Below are 18,376 nucleotides of genomic sequence, written 5' to 3' on the forward strand. Positions count from 1 at the left end.
TGTCCACATTACTGCCTCTTCCTCCTTCCTGTGCCCACACTGCTTCCTCTTCCTCCTTCCTGAGTCCACACTGCTTCCTCCTTCCTATGTCCATACTACTTCCTCTTCCTCCTTCCTGGGGTCCACACTACTTCCTCTTCCTCCTTCCTGTGTCCACACTACTTCCTCTTCCTCCTCCTCATTCCTGTGTCCACACTGCTTCCTCTTCCTCCTTCTTATGTCCATGCTACTTCCTCTTCCTGTTTTGTAATGTTCTGTGTTCTGTACGCAATGTGTCTTGTGGTGGAAATGGTGCTGCTCCACGCAGGAGTTTTATTCCTTGTTAAAAGTCGTTTTGTTCTATAAATAGGTGTTGGCTCTCAGGTTAGTGGGTTCAGGTCTCGCTGAGGAGCTTCATAAAGAAACGCTGCATGCCCTCATTTCCACCAGCGTCCACTAATGAGGACAAGGAGATGAGAGGAAACCTTCTGCTTTTGAAGCCATCTGCAGAACGTCTTCTCCTTTCACTGTGCCTCAATAATTGATTAGCATTTAGAGAGAGAGAGAGAGAGAGAGAGAGAGAGAGAGAGAGTGTGTGTGTGTGTGTGTAACTGGAGCATCCTGTCCAGCTGAAATGCAGTAAGATAAGCGTTATCATGTTACACTTACTCAACATGTTTCATGTTTACCTTATCTTCCTTTTCTCAGATACACAACATCCACAATGTTCTCTCTGTGTGTGTGTGTGTGTGTGTGTGTGTGTGTGTGTGTGTGTGTGTGTGTGTGTGTGTAAAATACATACTAAGTAATCTCTTCTGCTCATTTTTGTGCAGTTTGTGTGGCTGTCAGATCAAAGTCAGCTCATTTCACTCATATTTTAACCCTGATGTGCATTTGTGTGTGTGTGTGTTTCACTACACGCCAAACAGCTTCACGTATCCAAGTCATGATTCCCACAGCAGTAGAGGAAGGAAGAGCTTCTGAAATGTGTAATCCATCTCACAACCAACGCAGACATCTTTTTTTTTTTATCAGAAACCAAAAATCTATTAATGTTTCAGCCAATCAGAACGCAGCATTACAGGGTTGATTAATTAGATTTGCATTAATGTGAGGATGCCAGCTTCGTTGATTCGGGACACATCAGTTTGTCATCCATCATCCTTTTTTTCAGGATGAGGTATTAACGATGAGATTAATCAGAACTTTCTGACCAATCAGAAGCCAGAATTCAGCAGCGCTGTGGTATAAACAGATGTTTCTTCAGCCATCAAGAAAACTTCCGGGACAAAAATGTACATTTTTGTTAATGTGAATAAAGTGTGTAAAGGTGTGAGGTTATGCTTTCACTCACTAGTGATCAGCGACATCATCCATGTGATTACTGAGCACTAAGGTACACAAGCTTTATTTGAAATTAGCCATGCCCACTTTGCATCAAAAGGGTGATGTGAATATGAACCAGAGACGAACAAACCAACCAACCAACCAACAGGACAATCGAAAGCAATCGGGTTTCACGTTCGCGTGAGTTCCAAAGCAGCTTGGTTTGAAACATGAATTTTATTGGTTTGACTTTGAGATGTTCGATCATCTTCGAGAAGTTCTTGAACATGAGGTGGAACATGCTGTCATTCCAACTGAGGTCATGTTAATGTTTTGATTGTGATTTTTTTTTAAACAAACAAACAAACAAACAAAAAAAGACTGAAAAAATCACATTTCAATCATAAACAAATAATTCATGGTGTACACAAGTTATAAATGAATTATCACTTTAATATAATGGAAAAAAGGACATTTCATTCTTTTCAATATACTTTCATTTCTGCAAAGCAAGCTTTTTATCTCAATCCATTGCCGTGGCAACAGAAAACATGTTACTTCCTGTTAAAATATTCCTCGGTACACGCTGTGTCGACTCGGTGCTGTCGAACGGAGCATTAGCTTACATCAATTAAACACATACATATGCTTGCGACATCAAGATGAACCCTTTTTGTAATTGTTCTGTATTTTTTTCTTAGTTTTTTTCTTAGTTTTCTGAATATTGATATTTACATCAATGTGAATTGCTTCAATTCCTTTCGTTATGACACAGACCAATGTGTGAGTCTTCTCTTTGTTACCCAGTGTACTTTGCGTCTCTGGCATGAGTTCCCTCCAACGTGAACTATGACGAAAAAAATAAGGCCACGTAATAGATTGCACGCAACTGGAGAAACACAACAAGATTATTTCTTTCTGTAGGAACGGTACATGACATGACATGACATGAAAGCAGTTTGTGCAGTTCGTAACTTGTGTGATTGGGAATCCGTTTCCTGGGTTGCACTTGCTTTTGCACGAGTGTTTGTTCCACGATACATGAAATAATTTCGATTGACGACAACATCCTGAACTTCTTTCAGCAGGCAAAAGTCTGACGTGTGACACTGTCTCGGTTTACACATCCTTTGGTTGTAGGTATTGTGACAATGACCAAACTTATGAAATTGTGTCCAAACTACTTCCTGTTCCTGTGTTTTTTTTTTTGTCAACTCTTCAGGAAATCCAGATGAATCCAGTCAGAACATGCAGCGCTTAATACTTGTATGTGCTCCTGTCTGTTCCCTTCAATCACCCCAGAATGAGAATTATAATAATAACAATGTTCACTACAATCATTGTTCTTGACTCAAAGACTTTCACATTGTAATTATGTACAATTTAAAAGAAGAAAATCATATTTCAAAGGATAAAATTATACACGTGGGCGTCCTATTAGCATCACAAACCCACTTCAAACTGGAACGAGTTCTCTTTAAGTGGTCACTCCTCTCGATTAGTTAGTACTTTTTCATCTTTCTTTTCTTTTCTCTGAGTTGAATCTGTCAGGAAAGTGTATAACAGGACTGAGAGAGCTGTTAGCAACGACGTGCTCGCTCATCGTGTCGACAGGTTACAGATTTATACTTCAGATACTTCACATGGGAAAAAAGGCACCACGATGAAGGTAATTACTCCCAACTGACAAAAAGTGAGTGACGAAAGAGAAAAAAAAGAATAATTAAAGAAAAATCTAAAACCTTTCAGAAAAAGGAGAATAGCAAATGTGCAAAAGAAGGATGGAACATTATAAGTATGAATAAAGTATTCCAAAAGTTCAGGGTTTAACATCTTGATGAAACTTCAGTTCCCTCAAATATAGTGGAGTCAGAGTTGAACATGTCAGGAGCTGAAGAACGCAGGGTGTGAGTACAAACAATTCTTCTCCAAGATGGTATAGTCCAGGTGAAAGTGCAACATCTGCCTCAGTTTCTCTCACAGATAGTGAAATCCAGGGAATTTAAAGACTTCTCAAAAAAAGATGGAGTCAAAATAATGGGATGACTCCATTTTCCACAAAGCTAGCCAGTTGAAGAAGGTTGCACAGCCATGATGGAACCCTGTGTTTCTCAAAAATGGTGGTGTCCTGGATGGAAAAAAATCGCTTTGTAGTATTTTGTAACCTCAAGCTTTCTTGAAGATGGTTCAAGCTAGTGTTGGAGGTGGGATGAAAAGAAATGATGTCTTCTTCAAAGGTGGTGGCTTTCAACATCAGGATCAGGATAGACCCATGTTTTCCACAGGATATGGTGATGCCCAGGATGGAAGGGCTTAACATCATTTTGAAACACAGACAATGTGTTCCAGACAATGATGGGGACTCAAAGATGTTTTCAGGGTGAGGAAAGACCCCGATTTCCTCCAAATGGTTGAATCTGGGTGTAAAAGTATGACTGCACCCCATGTTTCTCAAGATGGATGTGTCCATGCATGACGAGGGCATTACGTGACCCTGTTTTTATGAAGATGATGCAATCTAGGGTTGAGGTAGGGTGAAAAACAGTGATGGGGATCAAAGATGGTACTCAAAGATGGTGGCTTTCAGGGTCAAGATAGAACCCTATTTTTCTTCAAATGGTGGAATCTGGGGGTAAGAGTATGATGATATCTGATGCTTTTCAGGATGGTAGGTTCAAAATCTTGGGACATCTCCATTTTTCCATGGCCAAATTTGTGAGGCTTTGATGTAACCCTGTTTTTCTCAAAGATGGTGGTGGACAGGGTCAGAATAGAAACTTGTTTTACTGGGAACAGTGGAATCCAGGTATAAAGGTATGACTGCACCCATCACTGTTTTTCTCAAAGATGTGGGGTCCAGGGTGTAAGATGGTAAATTTGAAACCTCAAGTTGTTACTGAAGATGGAGTGATTCAGGGTGGAGGTACGGTGCAGAGATATATCCCTCAAAAATAGTGATGTCAGCGTGATTTATTTGTCCAGGTATAAAGGCATGACAGCATTCTGTGTTCCTCAAGGGTACTTTTCAGGGTCAAGACAAAGCCCTGTTTTTCTCAGAATGGTAGAATCCCTGTGTAACAGCATGGCAGCGACACATTTCTCAAAGTTAATCTAAGCTTGCAGATGGCCAGAAAGGCATGATTTCTTTGTCCTCAAGGTGATTCACAGAGTAGAACTATAGAACAGAATCCCATTTTTCTCCACAAAGTTGGGGGTTCTTAGAACCCCAATTTGGTCAAATGGTGGGGTTCAGACAGGACGCTGTACAGACTTAGCAAAATTTAAAGCAAGGGAGTCTTTGTAATCAGTTCATCCCACTTAATATCAAGACAAGGTCATCATGGTCAACTTCCTCTATCATCAATCAGTGACTTTTCTCTTATTGTTCTGCACTCATCTCAGATATGCACCTTTTCTCACACTTTACTTTTCTTTTGTTAATTTTTTTGGTAAGAAGTAACGCTGCAATATAGAGAGGACAGACAGACAAGCAATTTTGGTGGAGGGTCCAGTCAAGTCCCTCAGGGTTAAGACCTCAGGTGCAGTTGAAGCTCAGAGGGCCATGTTTCCTAAAGCAAAGACCAGCGAGAGCATCCAGGCCTCAGTGTAGAGCTTCAGTCTGACACTCCAGTTTAAGGGAATCACATCAGGTCTCGTCTCATTCTTCAAGACAGAAAAGTCAGAATCAGCACAAACAAAAAGGATTTGGATCAGTCCACTTAGCTATTTTGCAGAAGCCTAAAAGTCTTAACCCAAGACCAAGAACTGATCCAAAAGAAGTTCTAAACAAAAATATTACCTAGGAAGCTACATTTTACTAGCATGCTAGCTTAGTTATATTAGTTATTTTATAAGCATACTTGTCTATTCACGTGATACAACGATTGTATATGCTGTTGACTAAAATTGTACTTAATTCAAAATCTGTTTGAAACAAAATAACGTAATTCAAGTACACATTTTCTCCAATCTAAACCAATTATTTACCTCATTTTCCTCACAGATGAAGCCTTTTGAGGTGCTACACTTGAGGCCATTGTTCTGAATAATGAAGGACAAGCAGAAAAAATCAATCAGAAGCTAAGCACTTATTTTACTTCTTAGGCAAACGTATTTTGTGAATGCTACTAGCTTTGTTATCTAATGCTAACTATTTTACAATTTCATTTAGATGCTAACAAAAGTGTTTTGGTTAAATCTGAAATTATTAACCTTATTGCAACTTTTCCTAGTTTTCTATTAATACAAGCTAGCTAATCAAATGTTAAACACCAACTACGAAACGTACGCACTCGATACAATCCTTATGACACACTTACAAAGTGTCTGGTGCTTTAATTGTCTCTTCCGGATAAAAAAAACGGAATAAAGTTTTTAATTTAATTTCTATCACTCAGGTAGTGAACAATGAAAGCACGTGGTCTTACCAGCTCCAACAAAGTGCTTTTCGATTAGACGTGTCTTACACTGGTAGGTTTTTTCAGCTAGCGCTGTTGTACATCAGATATGAGTCACGCTGACATTTGCAGTAAGACCACTGAGGCTTAGCGGAGATTACTGTCTCTACACACCTTAAAATAGAGCATACGCTGAGCAAGCGCTGTGCTTCAACACCGCTAATTAGCTCTTTCTCTGCTTGCTTTGATAAAATCCTCACACCCAAGCGAATTAAAACAAAAACCTGAGAAGAGAGATTATAAAGTCGTATCCTCCGGCTGACAGAAATGTTATAAACCCTGTTATATTAGTTATCTTGCTAGAAAGCATAGGAACTGTTTTTATTTATGGTGCTATCAGAAACATGCTTGTATGACATCACTATGATTGTTTCTTTTCACTCTGGTGCACTGCTTAGCATAAACTAGCAATAAAATAATAACAGCATGGCACACAATAGCTTACCGGAAGTTAGCGCGCTTGCTAGCATGCTAGTTAGATTTAATCTCTACAATAAAATGCCCAGCCTGCTAACATTTTTTTTTGTTACTGCGAACTCCATCGTTCTCTATAAACGTCAAATTAATGTCACAGAGCAGATCTTAAGTGAATTTTCTGTAATGCGCTCTCAGCTCTGAAAATCATCTGTCCATCCATCATACTCTCTCTCGTCTTATCTTTGGCTTATTAAATCTTAGACAATGGGAGCCATTAGAGCAGCGATTCTCCAATAATTTGAGCGTTTTATGTAAGCGCTGTTAAAAACACGTTCGCTCTGCTATCTGACAGGAAGTGACATCTGCCAGATGCGATTGCATAACGGTTTATGATGGTAAGGATTTAACAGTGAACCTGTGGAGAGGGTAGACGAGCGTCTGCTTTCTATATGCTGTACAGTATGTGCGCGTCACAGAGAACTGAACTGGATTCTCAGCACAACCTCTTTGTAAATATTCCGTTTGTAAACACTGGAGCTACAGTTTGGCAGACTGGAAGAATGGCGACTGAATGTTAATGAATTAGAGTGAAGTGTGTTATGAGCTCGTTGACATCTCCGCTAATTCAGTCGTTGTCTCACATTGTCTTTCTTTCCTCCAAACACACATTAACACGTGCATAAGCCTGTTGTGTTCTTCACACTCGGCTGAAAGCCTCTACAGAATCGGCAGCATGTGAACAACCCAACGAGGAAGAGTTTATCTTGTAGATGAAGGCAAGACATTCCACAACATCTTGGGAGCCATGATTTGATCCTGTATGCTGACGTATTTCCTTTTAAAACAGGAAGTGCTGCATTAAAGAGTTTGACTGATTTACACCAAACAGCCAACTTGGACAAACTCTACCCTCTTCCAAGCAAATAAACTCAGAAGGTTGGAAAAGGGAATAGTGTGAAGGAAAACAGCCAAAAACATATACTAACCATGTTTAATGCTAATGAGCTGCTGCTGTAGAGCAAGACACGCCCCCATGGGTGGGGTATATACAGAATACACTCACTGGCCACTTTATTAGGTACACCCATACCCCTGTTGTTCTGTTTCTGCAGTTCTGTAATCAGCCGATCCCTCGACAGCAGCACGATGCATCAAATCACGCAGATACAAATCAGGAGCTTCAGTTAATGTTCACAATGTTCAAACATCAGAACGGGAAAAATTGTGATCTTACAGTGAAGTGTGACTTTCTTTCACTGTGGTATGGGTGTTGGTTTGATCCAGATGGACTGGTTTGAGTATTTCAGAAACTGCTGATCTCCTGGGGTTTTCACACACAACAGTCTCTAGAGTTTACACAGAATGGTGCGGAAAACAAAAAAACACTGAGTGAGTGAGCGACAGTTCTGTGGGTGGAAACAAACGTCTTGTTGATAAGAGAGGGTCAGAGGGAAATGGACAGATTCGAGGTGGTTCAAGCTTTTTTTTTTGCCAGGAAGGATATAGTAACTCATATAATCACTCTTTACAACCGTGGTGAGCAGAAAAGCATCTCAGCATGCAACAGCAGAACAGAAGAACACATTGGGTTCCACTCCTGCAGCCAAGAACAGGGATCTTACAATCAACAACACGTTCCTATTAAAGTGGCCAGTGAATGTATTTTAGAGAGCATTTACTCGGATGGACATGAGATTAAGACAGAATGAGTCATCATAACATTTGTACTGATTTAATAGAAATGATGAACTGTAAAGTTACAAATCCCTGAAGTATTTTTGGTGCCTATAACACTGAAGTGCAGGTACAGGTTGGGTAGAAACAACAATTCTTTTATTTCAGTGGGACTTTAAGAGGCGTGATGGTGTTATGTTTATGAATATTACGATTTTAAGCTCCCACAGTGAGATAACACAGTTACAATGACATACTTCCAGGCTGTGATGCGTTCTCAAGAGGGCACGATGTGAAAAGAAACATCTGAAGGGAACGTTATTTCAGAGATTTTTGTCAAAAGGAAGATGAGACAGAAGCATGATTTTTTGCAAGTTTTTTTCTGTCTCTCTCTCTCTCTCTTTAAAAATCTGAGCAGGACTAGGGGAGACTTACGAGACTCTGTGTTGAGTTGAATCCTTGATGCGCGACTGACAGGCTTTTGAATTGCGGCAGGAAATTTAAAAAATGGCTGTACTCGGCTCCCTCCAGGCTATCTCTAATTATAAACTTCCTGCATGAATGCTTCTTCTGTCCTGCGTTCGCTAATTACCATATCTGCCATAAATTGTGGGCCAGACACACAACCGCGGAGTCAATACTGGCATCTATCGTGCCGTCTCCTGAGGCTTGGCGAAAGGACACATTTTTCAGCAGTTTCCTGTTTGTATTGTTCTCCTATGCACTCGTTCTTTAACTCGTTTCTCTTTTAGACGTTAATTAGAGGCCTATCGCCACTGCAGGATGGCTGTTTACCGACAGGTGAAGCAAACACCAGAGGAAAAAAGGAGTGTGTTTTGTGTTTGTCTGGGTACAATGCAGAAACAATGGACCAAATGTCAATTCATTCATTATCTACGAGTCTGTTTTGCATTCGTGGCTTGATTAGTTCTCAAATTGTACACACAGTACTGACTGAATACGCTGTGTCACCGGGGAAATGCTTATTCAGTGTGTAAATATGTTTTCTTTTTAATGAGATGCCATGTTCGTGTATGAAAGTGTTACGAGGAAGCAGTTGTAAAGAAGATGATTATTATCTCCCTTGAAATGATTTTAATTGTTAGTTTAAACACATACGGTGTGTTTTCTTTTGTAGGTCAGAGACCAGTCATGTACCGGTAGTTGGCATTGGATTTTTCTCCATACTCGATTAGACCTGGTCTTAGTCAATAATCCTTGTATTAAAGATTTTAACAAGCTTTTATGATGATCTACTGGTCCTGTTAAAGCAATCTCCCCCAGCTAATTTGTTTATTCCTTTGTTCCTGGCAACAGCTGGCACTTTTCCACCATCGTACTCACTCCCTCCTTGTTCCCAGCCAGAAAACAAGAAAGCTTACAATTTAAGACATAACTGGTCACAAAGTACTTTTCTTTCACGTGTTTGTTATTTCATGCACAGTTGAGGTAACAAAAAGTCAAATCCTTTGTCAGTTGCATCATGTGGAAAATGCAGAGAAATACAATGACAGTGTTACGAAATCAGAGCCAGAATCACAGACCAAGCATTAGGTGGATCAATAACAGGGTCAATACGTTCCAAAGCACATCAGTTCGTGTGAGAAAGGTACCGTCTTGGATAAACCCGGATTAGATGTGTTTAAAAACTGGTTCCTTAAAAGCTGATCTCACCTTATAATCAGGTTCGGTGATGTTGGGGTATGTAGTAGGGTTGGCGCGAGGGACATTGGGGTTTGTTGATGCTGTTGTCTTTGGAACATCCGTCCCAAACGCCTGAATAGCATTACCTGTGGAAAGATGCAAAAGTACATCCTAGATTAGCTCAACCGAGAACTCGACATGGAAACCACTTTTCTTTTCCAAAACCAATAATGGAACCAATACTGGAACCCTGAGTACTGGCTAATACTAATACCATTCTGATCCCAAACTGAACTGTGCAGGTTTGTGTTTCTTGTCTGACATGTTAGCAATTCTTAACCACTAGCTACTTGATGTTGTTATGGTAACACGCGACTCTAGTTATTATCATGTAACCTTCTTTACATCACTTTACATTACACTGATGTAAAGTTCACACATCTTCATTACTCCTGTGATAATTTACATGCTGGCTGACATGCTGACATCACAGCAGGACGTTGCGAGCACAGTTACAATGGAGTTTAATTCGATAAAACTTTAAAACGAGTGCTCAGAGTCAGGACATGCAAGCCATTCCAAGTTTATTTCTCCTTCAGCTTGAGTAAGCCCTTCAAGTTAGATATTCACTAATGTTATGGTAACTGTTATTAACACATGACCTTCTTTATGTCACCTTTTTATGTTGTATTGCGCTACAAGCAGTTCTGTGATATTTCAGGATAAGTTTGTGATCGGATTAATTCTTTTTTCCAGCATTCTCTACTGATACTGGTATCATCCCTACCCAGAACCAGTTACCGTTCACACCTAGCCTCCAGTGACCCTAACAACCTAAAGGATGACTGAGAGGGTCAATGACCCATGTGACCTCAACGACTCTCCTTAGGGTTGCTTTTGGTCCACTAGAGGATAAATACCTGGAACTCCCCACTAGTCAAACAGAACTGAAGAAGCCTTTCGGATGAGAGGCGAAACGTCTTCATGCAAGTCCAGTTGCCTTCTTTAGCACCTATGGTTTACAATGACCTGGATGACTGAGAACCTTCACAGACATACCCAGAACCTTTGTTCCTTGAGTTCCTGCTCTGGCTCCTTTGATTCTACCCCTAATCATAGACTAAAGAGGAATAAATCTGATACTTGAAGGTTATTGTAATGTTTAAAACTCAATAAACTGGACTGAATGTGTTTCTCAACGTGTTTGAGCTCATTCATCAAATCGACTGAATGGTAGGAATTTCCCGGGAAAACCCCACTGGTGGGTCTTTCACAGACAACAAAGACAGACTTTACTGTCAGAGATACAAATAGAATAGAGTGAAATTCTTGCCTGTGTATATCACAACTTGTTAGGAAGTCAGGGTCAGAGAGCAGGGTCAGCCACGATACATGAAGGGGCAAGTGTCTTGATCAAGGGTACAACAGTGTATCTGTGGGACTTTAACTCACAATCTCTTGGTCACTACATTTGAACTTTAACCACTGAGTCATCTCGTACAAGGATTTGATCGATAAATGTGGTTTTTTGCAAAGACAGCCTTCACTGTCACATTGAAACATACAGTGAAATTGTGAAAGTGAAATTCTTTCCTTTGCATACCCCAGCTTGTTCAGAAGCCAGGGGCAAAGGGCAGGGTAATAACCGCCAAGATCTGGTCTATAAAATAGATCTGCTTTCTTTCATGGACAGACAGACTTTATTGTTACATGTTCATGTAGAGTCCAGTGTACAGTAAATTCTTTTCGCATATCCCGACTTGTTAGGAAGCCAGTGTCAGAACACAGAGCCTGCCATGATATGGTGTCCCTGGAGCAGGAGAAAGGTTAAAGAGCCTTGTTCAAGATTCCAAGACAGATTCAAGATTCTCTGGTAGTCTTGGGATGTAAACATACAAAGTCTGATCAGTGCCTTTGAAGGATCTGGTCGAGAGATCTGCTTTCTTTCAAAGACACTATTATGAGTAGAACAGAGTGAAATTATTTTCTTTGCATATAACTCCCAACCTGCTAACAAACTGGGGTAATAGTGCATGGACAGACATGTAACAGCACCTCTTAAGCAGTTTAAGGGTTAAAAGCTTTGCTCAGCATCCTGGTAGTGGCAGGTTGGTGGTGCTACTGGAATTCAAACTCACAAGCTACCTAATCTTGGCCATGCTGTACATGGAAATAATGGAAGACCTAAATTGGGAAACATCTCTGTTAGAAAGACTGAGCTGTTGGTCCAGATATGCAGATGATATCTTGCTTACATACAGATTGTTGATTAGTTGTCAGGTTTTGCTAAACAGAACAGCTTTTTGCAGCAATGATGCACCAATTTCTTCTACAGAATCTGTCATGCTGACTAACACTGTCCAGACTGGGAGCAGCACAATGGTCCCTAACAGAGCAATACTGCCTGAAGCAGTCAGGGTCTTCTGAGGCACATTGGTGACTCAAACGTCTTTAAGGCTGTCGTGGTGTTGTTCATCCTTGAGACCACAAACTGTACTTCTTAGGCTGAGTGGATACTGAGTGGATTTGATGGAAACCCACATGACCACTGCCTGGTCACCTGGATCTCCAGCTACCTCACTGACAGGCCGCAGTATGTCAAGCTGAAGGACATCACGTCTGACACTGTGATTAGCAGCACCGGAGCACCCCAGGGCATGGTGCTGGCCCCTCTTCTCTTCACCCTGTACACCGTGGACTTCTGCTACAACTCGGAGCTGTGTCACATTCAGAAGTTTGCCGATGACACAGCCATCGTTGGGCGTATCAGTGACGACAGAGAGGAGGAGTATAGGAGCCTGGTGAGGGACTTTGCTGTGTGGTGTAACAGGAACCATCTGCAGCTCAACACCTCGAAGACCAAGGAGCTGGTCATTGACTTTGGGAGGTCCAGACCAAGGTCACGACCAGTTCTGATCGAGGGAGTCGAGGTGGAGGCTGTGGATTCCTACAAGTACCTCAGGCTGTGGCTGGACAGCAAGCTGGGCTGGACTTGCAACACCAATCATTTATACAGGAAGGGACAGAGCAGGCTATACTTCCTTAGGAGGCTGCGGTCCTTTAACATCTGCAGGAAACTCCTGTGGATGTTCTATCAGTCTGTGGTCACCAGTGTCCTGTTTTACACCGTGGTGTGCTGGGGGGGGGCAGCACGTCCAAGAAGGACATATCCAGGCTGGACAAACTGATCAGGCGGGCCGGCTCTGTGGTCAGCTTGAAGCTGGACTCTCTGGTGACGGTGGCAGAGAAGAGGTCTATGGACAAAGTATTGAACATCATGGACGATGCCAGTCACCGTCTGCACACCATCATCAGCAACCAGAGGAGCCTGTTCAGGGACAGAATGCTCCTTCCCAAGTGCAGGACGAACAGACTCAAAAATTCCTTTTCCCTCATGCCATCAGACTGTACAACTCCTCTCTGGGGGGGAGGAGGGGTAACAGGAGGACAGAGGACGGGAAGGAGCAGTAGCCTAGCCTGACAAAAAGCAATACTGGACAATGTGCAATATAAAGTGCAATATCTCTCCTGCCGCCGCCCCCCCTTCTCCCCCTTCCCCCCCTTCCCCGTATCTTATTATTTTTATATTTGTATATGTAAATACTTAATTTATTTTAATTTATCTAGAAGTTTTCTCTATTTCTTTTCTCTGTTTATCTGTAATGATGCTGCTGGAATCTTAATTTCCCTGAGGGAACCCTCACAAAGGGATCAATAAAGTTTTATCTAATTTAATCTAGTGGGTTCTAACTAGATCTTTAGAAGCTACCTTCTGCTTTACACCAGGTTCTGGGTTCAGGTCCTGGGTCAAGCTCCTGATCGTTATTGGACTCATTAGGAGTATGTACTGAAGCTAGGGCTGTTTCAGTTTTTTATGAAAAGATATGAACTTAACATAGACATGAGATGAAGCTAAACTTCCTGCTGTGTCAAATTTGAGCCAAATACTGTCTATTTTGTTTCATCTGAGATTGGATTTTTTTTAGATAATTGTAAACTGACTAGAAGTAGCTGATTTGACATTACAATTTTGTACTTAATCTGTAAAACTGTAAAATGTTAATTTTTACAGATAATTTTTTTCCTCCTTTCAATCTTAAATACATAATGTTTTAAAATAAATATGTCATTTCAAATATATAAAATAAAGTTAATAAGCATAAGATTTAATATGAAAGGGTTTTTTTTGGAAAGAAGAGATGCAGCACTATTGTAGTGCTGGGAGATCATTGTGTGATGAGTTTGGCAGAAATGTGATATGATATTTTTGTCTGTTGTTCCTGGGTATTGTTTATGGAGCTGCCTGTCTCACCCTGTTAGCTTACTGTTTGACCCATGAAATTAACATCAGCTCAGATTTCTCCTAACAAGCACACCTTGAGTACACACACCCTGAGTACACACACTCATGTCCCGCTCCTCACTTCTAAACCGATATGATCCATTACGCTTCCATACCATTACAGCCGCAAGGTCCAGAAGGAATATCCGGCTGTCAGACGGAGGAAAGAAGCAGAGCAAATCCAGGAATATAATTATCCCCCGCGTGGCTACAACAACAACTTCACTGGTCACTTGGTGAAGTCATGAGGGACGTGTAACACATTCAGCTCTTTTTAACAGGGTTCTGCACACTCCTGCAGGCCTTTACACACCAAAATGGATGCATTTATTACAGGTCTGACGGTTTAACCAATCAAAAACAGTTCTGTATTTTTGTACAATCCTATTCCATTCAGGCCCCGCCCACACATTTACAAACATATTTATCATTTTCTCTGTATTTTCGTCACCCATCCACACCAACATAGCAATTTGGTTCACAAAAAAAATTTGTGGTGTGAGAATTTTTATTACTAGGTTAGAATTCACTTGCTAGCGGTAGCTTTCACTGGGCTGGTAATCTTTCTTTTGCTAGCTTTTCTTTTACTTGAACGATTAGCTTGTTGTAAGTTAGCAGTAAAAGTGTACAGCGTATTCACAGAGCTTTTAGTTTAATCTGAAATGCTATTATCATCATCTGCATCACTTCCTGCTTTTTGATACAATTTCACCACCAAACTGTAGGAGGCGGGGCTTATGGTGTAGAGTGACACCAAACTGATCAAAGGAGAAAATACAGTAATGATTGTGGTTCTGGAACAGGTTCTTTTCTTTAATAAAGTGCTTCGTTTCTTGATGTGGTTCTTACGCAGGCAGGTGTTCTCTCTGAAGTCCCGCAGAAATTTCTCACACTCCTCCTCCTGGTTTCCGCTGTTCCTGCAGCTACACCACGGCGAGATGGAGAAGTCCGTGTGATTAGCGTCCTCATAGTTAGGAGTCATGTCCGTCCCTTCGAGAGGAGCAGAAAAAAACCCACACATCGATGAGATGTGAGAAAACTCCAACATCATATCTGTCTGACTGTCTGTCTGTCTCACTGTCTGCTTTACTGTCTGTCTGTCTCACCATCTTACTGACTCACTTTCTGTCTGTCTCAATGTTTTACTGCCTCACTGTCTGTCCTACTCTCAATGTGTGCCTGTCTCATTGTCTGTCTGTTTCAATCCCTTCCTGTCTCACTTTCTGCCTATCTCACTGTTTTGTTTGTCCCACTGTCTGTCTTACTATCTGACTATCTTTATGTCTCACTTTCTGCCTGTCTTATTGTCTGTCTTACTGTCTCACTGTCTGTATGTCATGTTATCTCGCTTAACAGCAACCAGCAAATACTGACTTCCTATGAACAGCAGCTGTCTGTCTCACTGTGTGTCTGTTTCGGTGTGTCTGTCTGTCTCACCAATGAGGCCGGTGTAGGCAGTGAGACAGGCCTGGTAGTCATCGTTTGGACAGGTGCTGATGAATTCGTCACTCATCTGACAGTGTGTATGGAAATCCGCCAGTCTGGACCTAGAAAACACACATATTGGGAATGTTTTACAGGTCAAGAGACGTGTATGTGTGTGTGTGTGTGTGTGTGTGTGTGTGTGTGTGTGTGTGTGTAGTCACTGTGAATGAACACTCTCTCTACACATTAAGTTATTGTACTCTCTCTCTCTCTCTCTCTCTCTCTCTCTCAGCATGTGGACCCTGTGAGCTCGGTGGGTTTCAGAGATCGGGCTTCATTCATCCTGCAGCCAGAGAACACGTGCTTTTATTGCCATGACTGTTTACCAGTGTTACCAAAACAAAACAATATAAAAATTATCTCGAAAAACAGATAAATAAAGGAAAAGAAACTAATAATAAAATAATAAAATAATAAAGCACTAAACATGAATAGATATTAACTGAATAAAACAGATGTATTCCACTGAATCATGAACATGACCAAAATGATTCACTGATTCACACTGATTTTTCGAGAGGAGCAAATATTGATAATAACCCAAAGATTCACTGAATCAAACATTGGATTCACTTAACGAGAGACAAGTGATTCTTCTCCATGACTGAAAGATTCAGTGATTCAAACACTGACTTTGTGAACGAGAGAGGAGTGAATCTTAGTCATGATGAAAAGATTCACTGAATCACGCACTGATTCACTAAATCAGAAACACAAGTCTTGGTCAAGACTGAAAAATTGACAGATTCACTGAATGATAGAGGAGTGACTCTCAGTCATGACTGAAAGATTCACTGATTCATTCTGTGAGAGAAAGTGAATCTTTGTCATGACTGAAAGATTCTATGATTCAAACACTGACGCTGTGAACGAAGGAGGAGTGAATCTTGGTCATGACCTTGAAATTTACTGATTCAAATTCTGACTTGGTGAATGAGAAATGAGTGAGTGACTCTCAGTCATTGATTCAAACATTGATTCACACATTGAGAGAAACAAGCTAATCCTGGTCATTACTAAAAAGATTCACTGAATCAAGTGGCTTTGATCGGATCATACATTATTACAGATATGATTCACATAACTCACTGAATACTCGGTAAAATATCTGTTTGATCATGAAACTGATTCTTGCTATGTACAGGAATGAAAGGAATGACTCAGTGACCGATACCTGTTTCTTTACAGTACGGACTCAGTCTGAATCATTTGGAAATGAATCGTGTCTAGTTCTTAACTGGGTTTAATTCCCATTCAGTTACATCAAATAGTTTAAAAAAACAAAAAAAACAAATAAACCTCTGAACGGGCCACACCCGCAAGCACCGACAGTGACGTGGAAAGTCTCTCAGATGGGTTGTTATATTCTGCAACGTGACTTTCACCAACGAAACCTTTAGAAAGATGAAAATTGGTAATGAAATCGATCTCTTTCTCTCCCTGATGATTTGTTTCAGAGAACTGTCAAACAGCGCAGGACAGGTGTTACTAACAGCCACCAAATTTCTCTCTCTCCTAAAACAGAGGTTAAAGTTTTCTTTTTTGCCCCCCCCCACACACACTTACAGATGTAATCCATCAGCAGGAAGTCGGCGTGCGGTCGGTCGGAGTTTCTCCGTGTCATTTTGCGAAACGGCTCAGCTGATCAGATTTCTTAACAACTCATTGTGAACTCCAACTTAAACACGGTGTACCTTCACATCGGGTCGTTTCATGCCGCCTCGGGGGATGTTTTATAAAAGAGAAAATGCTGCTGTCAGCAATAATCAGGTCTCAGCCTTCCCTCACAGCGCAAAGTGATTTTTGTCTCCTCGTTTGTTATTCCAGGATAAAACCAAATAAAACCCAAACCAACCGGAGACGTGAGCTGGGTGGGTTTCTGTCCTTCACTTTCATTCGTTTTTGGGTTTAAATGATTTATAACTAATCAAATAAAAGCAACAAATCAACAGAATGATGAATGATATGCAAATGAGGTATATGTGACCTCATAACTAATATGTTTTGTGTCTTTTTTCCTTTTTAGGAAAATTCTTGATGTTTTTAACATTTTGTATTATTATTACTATGATTATATCTCATCTCATCTCATTATCTGTAGCTGCTTTATCCTGTTCTACAGGGTCGCAGGCGAGCTGGATCCTATCCCAGCTGACTACGGGCGAAAGGCGGGGTTCACCCTGGACAAGTCGCCAGGTCATCACAGGGCTGACACATAGACACAGACAACCATTCACACTCACATTCACACCTACGGTCAATTTAGAGTCACCAGTTAACCTAACCTGCATGTCTTTGGACTGTGGGGGAAACCGGAGCACCCGGAGGAAACCCACGCGGACACGGGGAGAACATGCAAACTCCACACAGAAAGGCCCTCGCCGGCCACGGGGCTCGAACCCGGAACCTTTTTGCTGTGAGGCGACAGCGCTAACCACTACACCACCGTGCCACCCCACTATGATTATATAATATACACATATACATACATGCATCTATTATATATTCAGCTCCATAATTATTGGCACTTTCTAAAAAAAAAAAAAACTCTTTCTGGTTAATTAGCATAATCTTACAGTATGTTGATCATTTGTGTTGCTGAGTGATATGCAAATGAGGCACTTGTGACATCACATGCTTTCTGTGTTTCATTTTAGGTTTTTCTCGGAAAGCTGTTGTTTTTAGAACTTTTGGCATGCAGTATAAAGTATTTTATTATAGTATACTATATGTAGGCGGCACGGTGGTGTAGTGGTTAGCGCTGTCGCTTCACAGCAAGAAGGTCTGGGTTCGAGCCCCGGGGCCGGCGAGGGCCTTTCTGTGCGGAGTTTGCATGTTGTCCACGTGGGTTTCCTCCGGGTGCTCTGGTTTCCCCCACAGTCCAAAGACATGCAGGTCAAGTTTATTTGTATAGCGCTTTTAACAATAAACATTGTCACAAAGCAGCTTTACAGAATTTGAACGACTTAAAACATGAGCTAATTTTATCCCTAATCTATCCCCAATGATGAAGCCTGTGGCGACGGTGGCAAGGAAAAACTCCCTCAGACGA

General features: G+C 41.1%; 1 protein-coding gene across 2 annotated transcripts in view; it reads right to left on the reverse strand.

Annotated features, from left to right (window-relative positions):
- Window positions 1-1,781: 1,781 nt before the first annotated feature.
- Window positions 1,782-18,376, reverse strand: part of gfra2a (GDNF family receptor alpha 2a) — a 114,764-nt gene continuing 98,169 nt past the window's right edge. Inside the window, exons 5-9 of one of the 2 annotated variants that reach the window (XM_060931092.1) lie at window positions 15,277-15,386; window positions 14,689-14,829; window positions 9,528-9,643; window positions 5,293-5,346; window positions 1,782-4,968 (exon numbers count right to left, since the gene is read on the reverse strand). In XM_060931092.1, the coding sequence (XP_060787075.1) occupies window positions 4,858-4,968; window positions 5,293-5,346; window positions 9,528-9,643; window positions 14,689-14,829; window positions 15,277-15,386 (532 nt within the window). In that variant the 3' untranslated portion in view covers window positions 1,782-4,857. The remainder of the gene's footprint in view (window positions 4,969-5,292; window positions 5,347-9,527; window positions 9,644-14,688; window positions 14,830-15,276; window positions 15,387-18,376) is intronic. The other variant, XM_060931093.1, reaches the window with a different exon arrangement.

The sequence above is a fragment of the Neoarius graeffei genome, chromosome 10 (genome assembly GCF_027579695.1).
Source record: "Neoarius graeffei isolate fNeoGra1 chromosome 10, fNeoGra1.pri, whole genome shotgun sequence".
Lineage (NCBI taxonomy): Eukaryota > Metazoa > Chordata > Actinopteri > Siluriformes > Ariidae > Neoarius > Neoarius graeffei.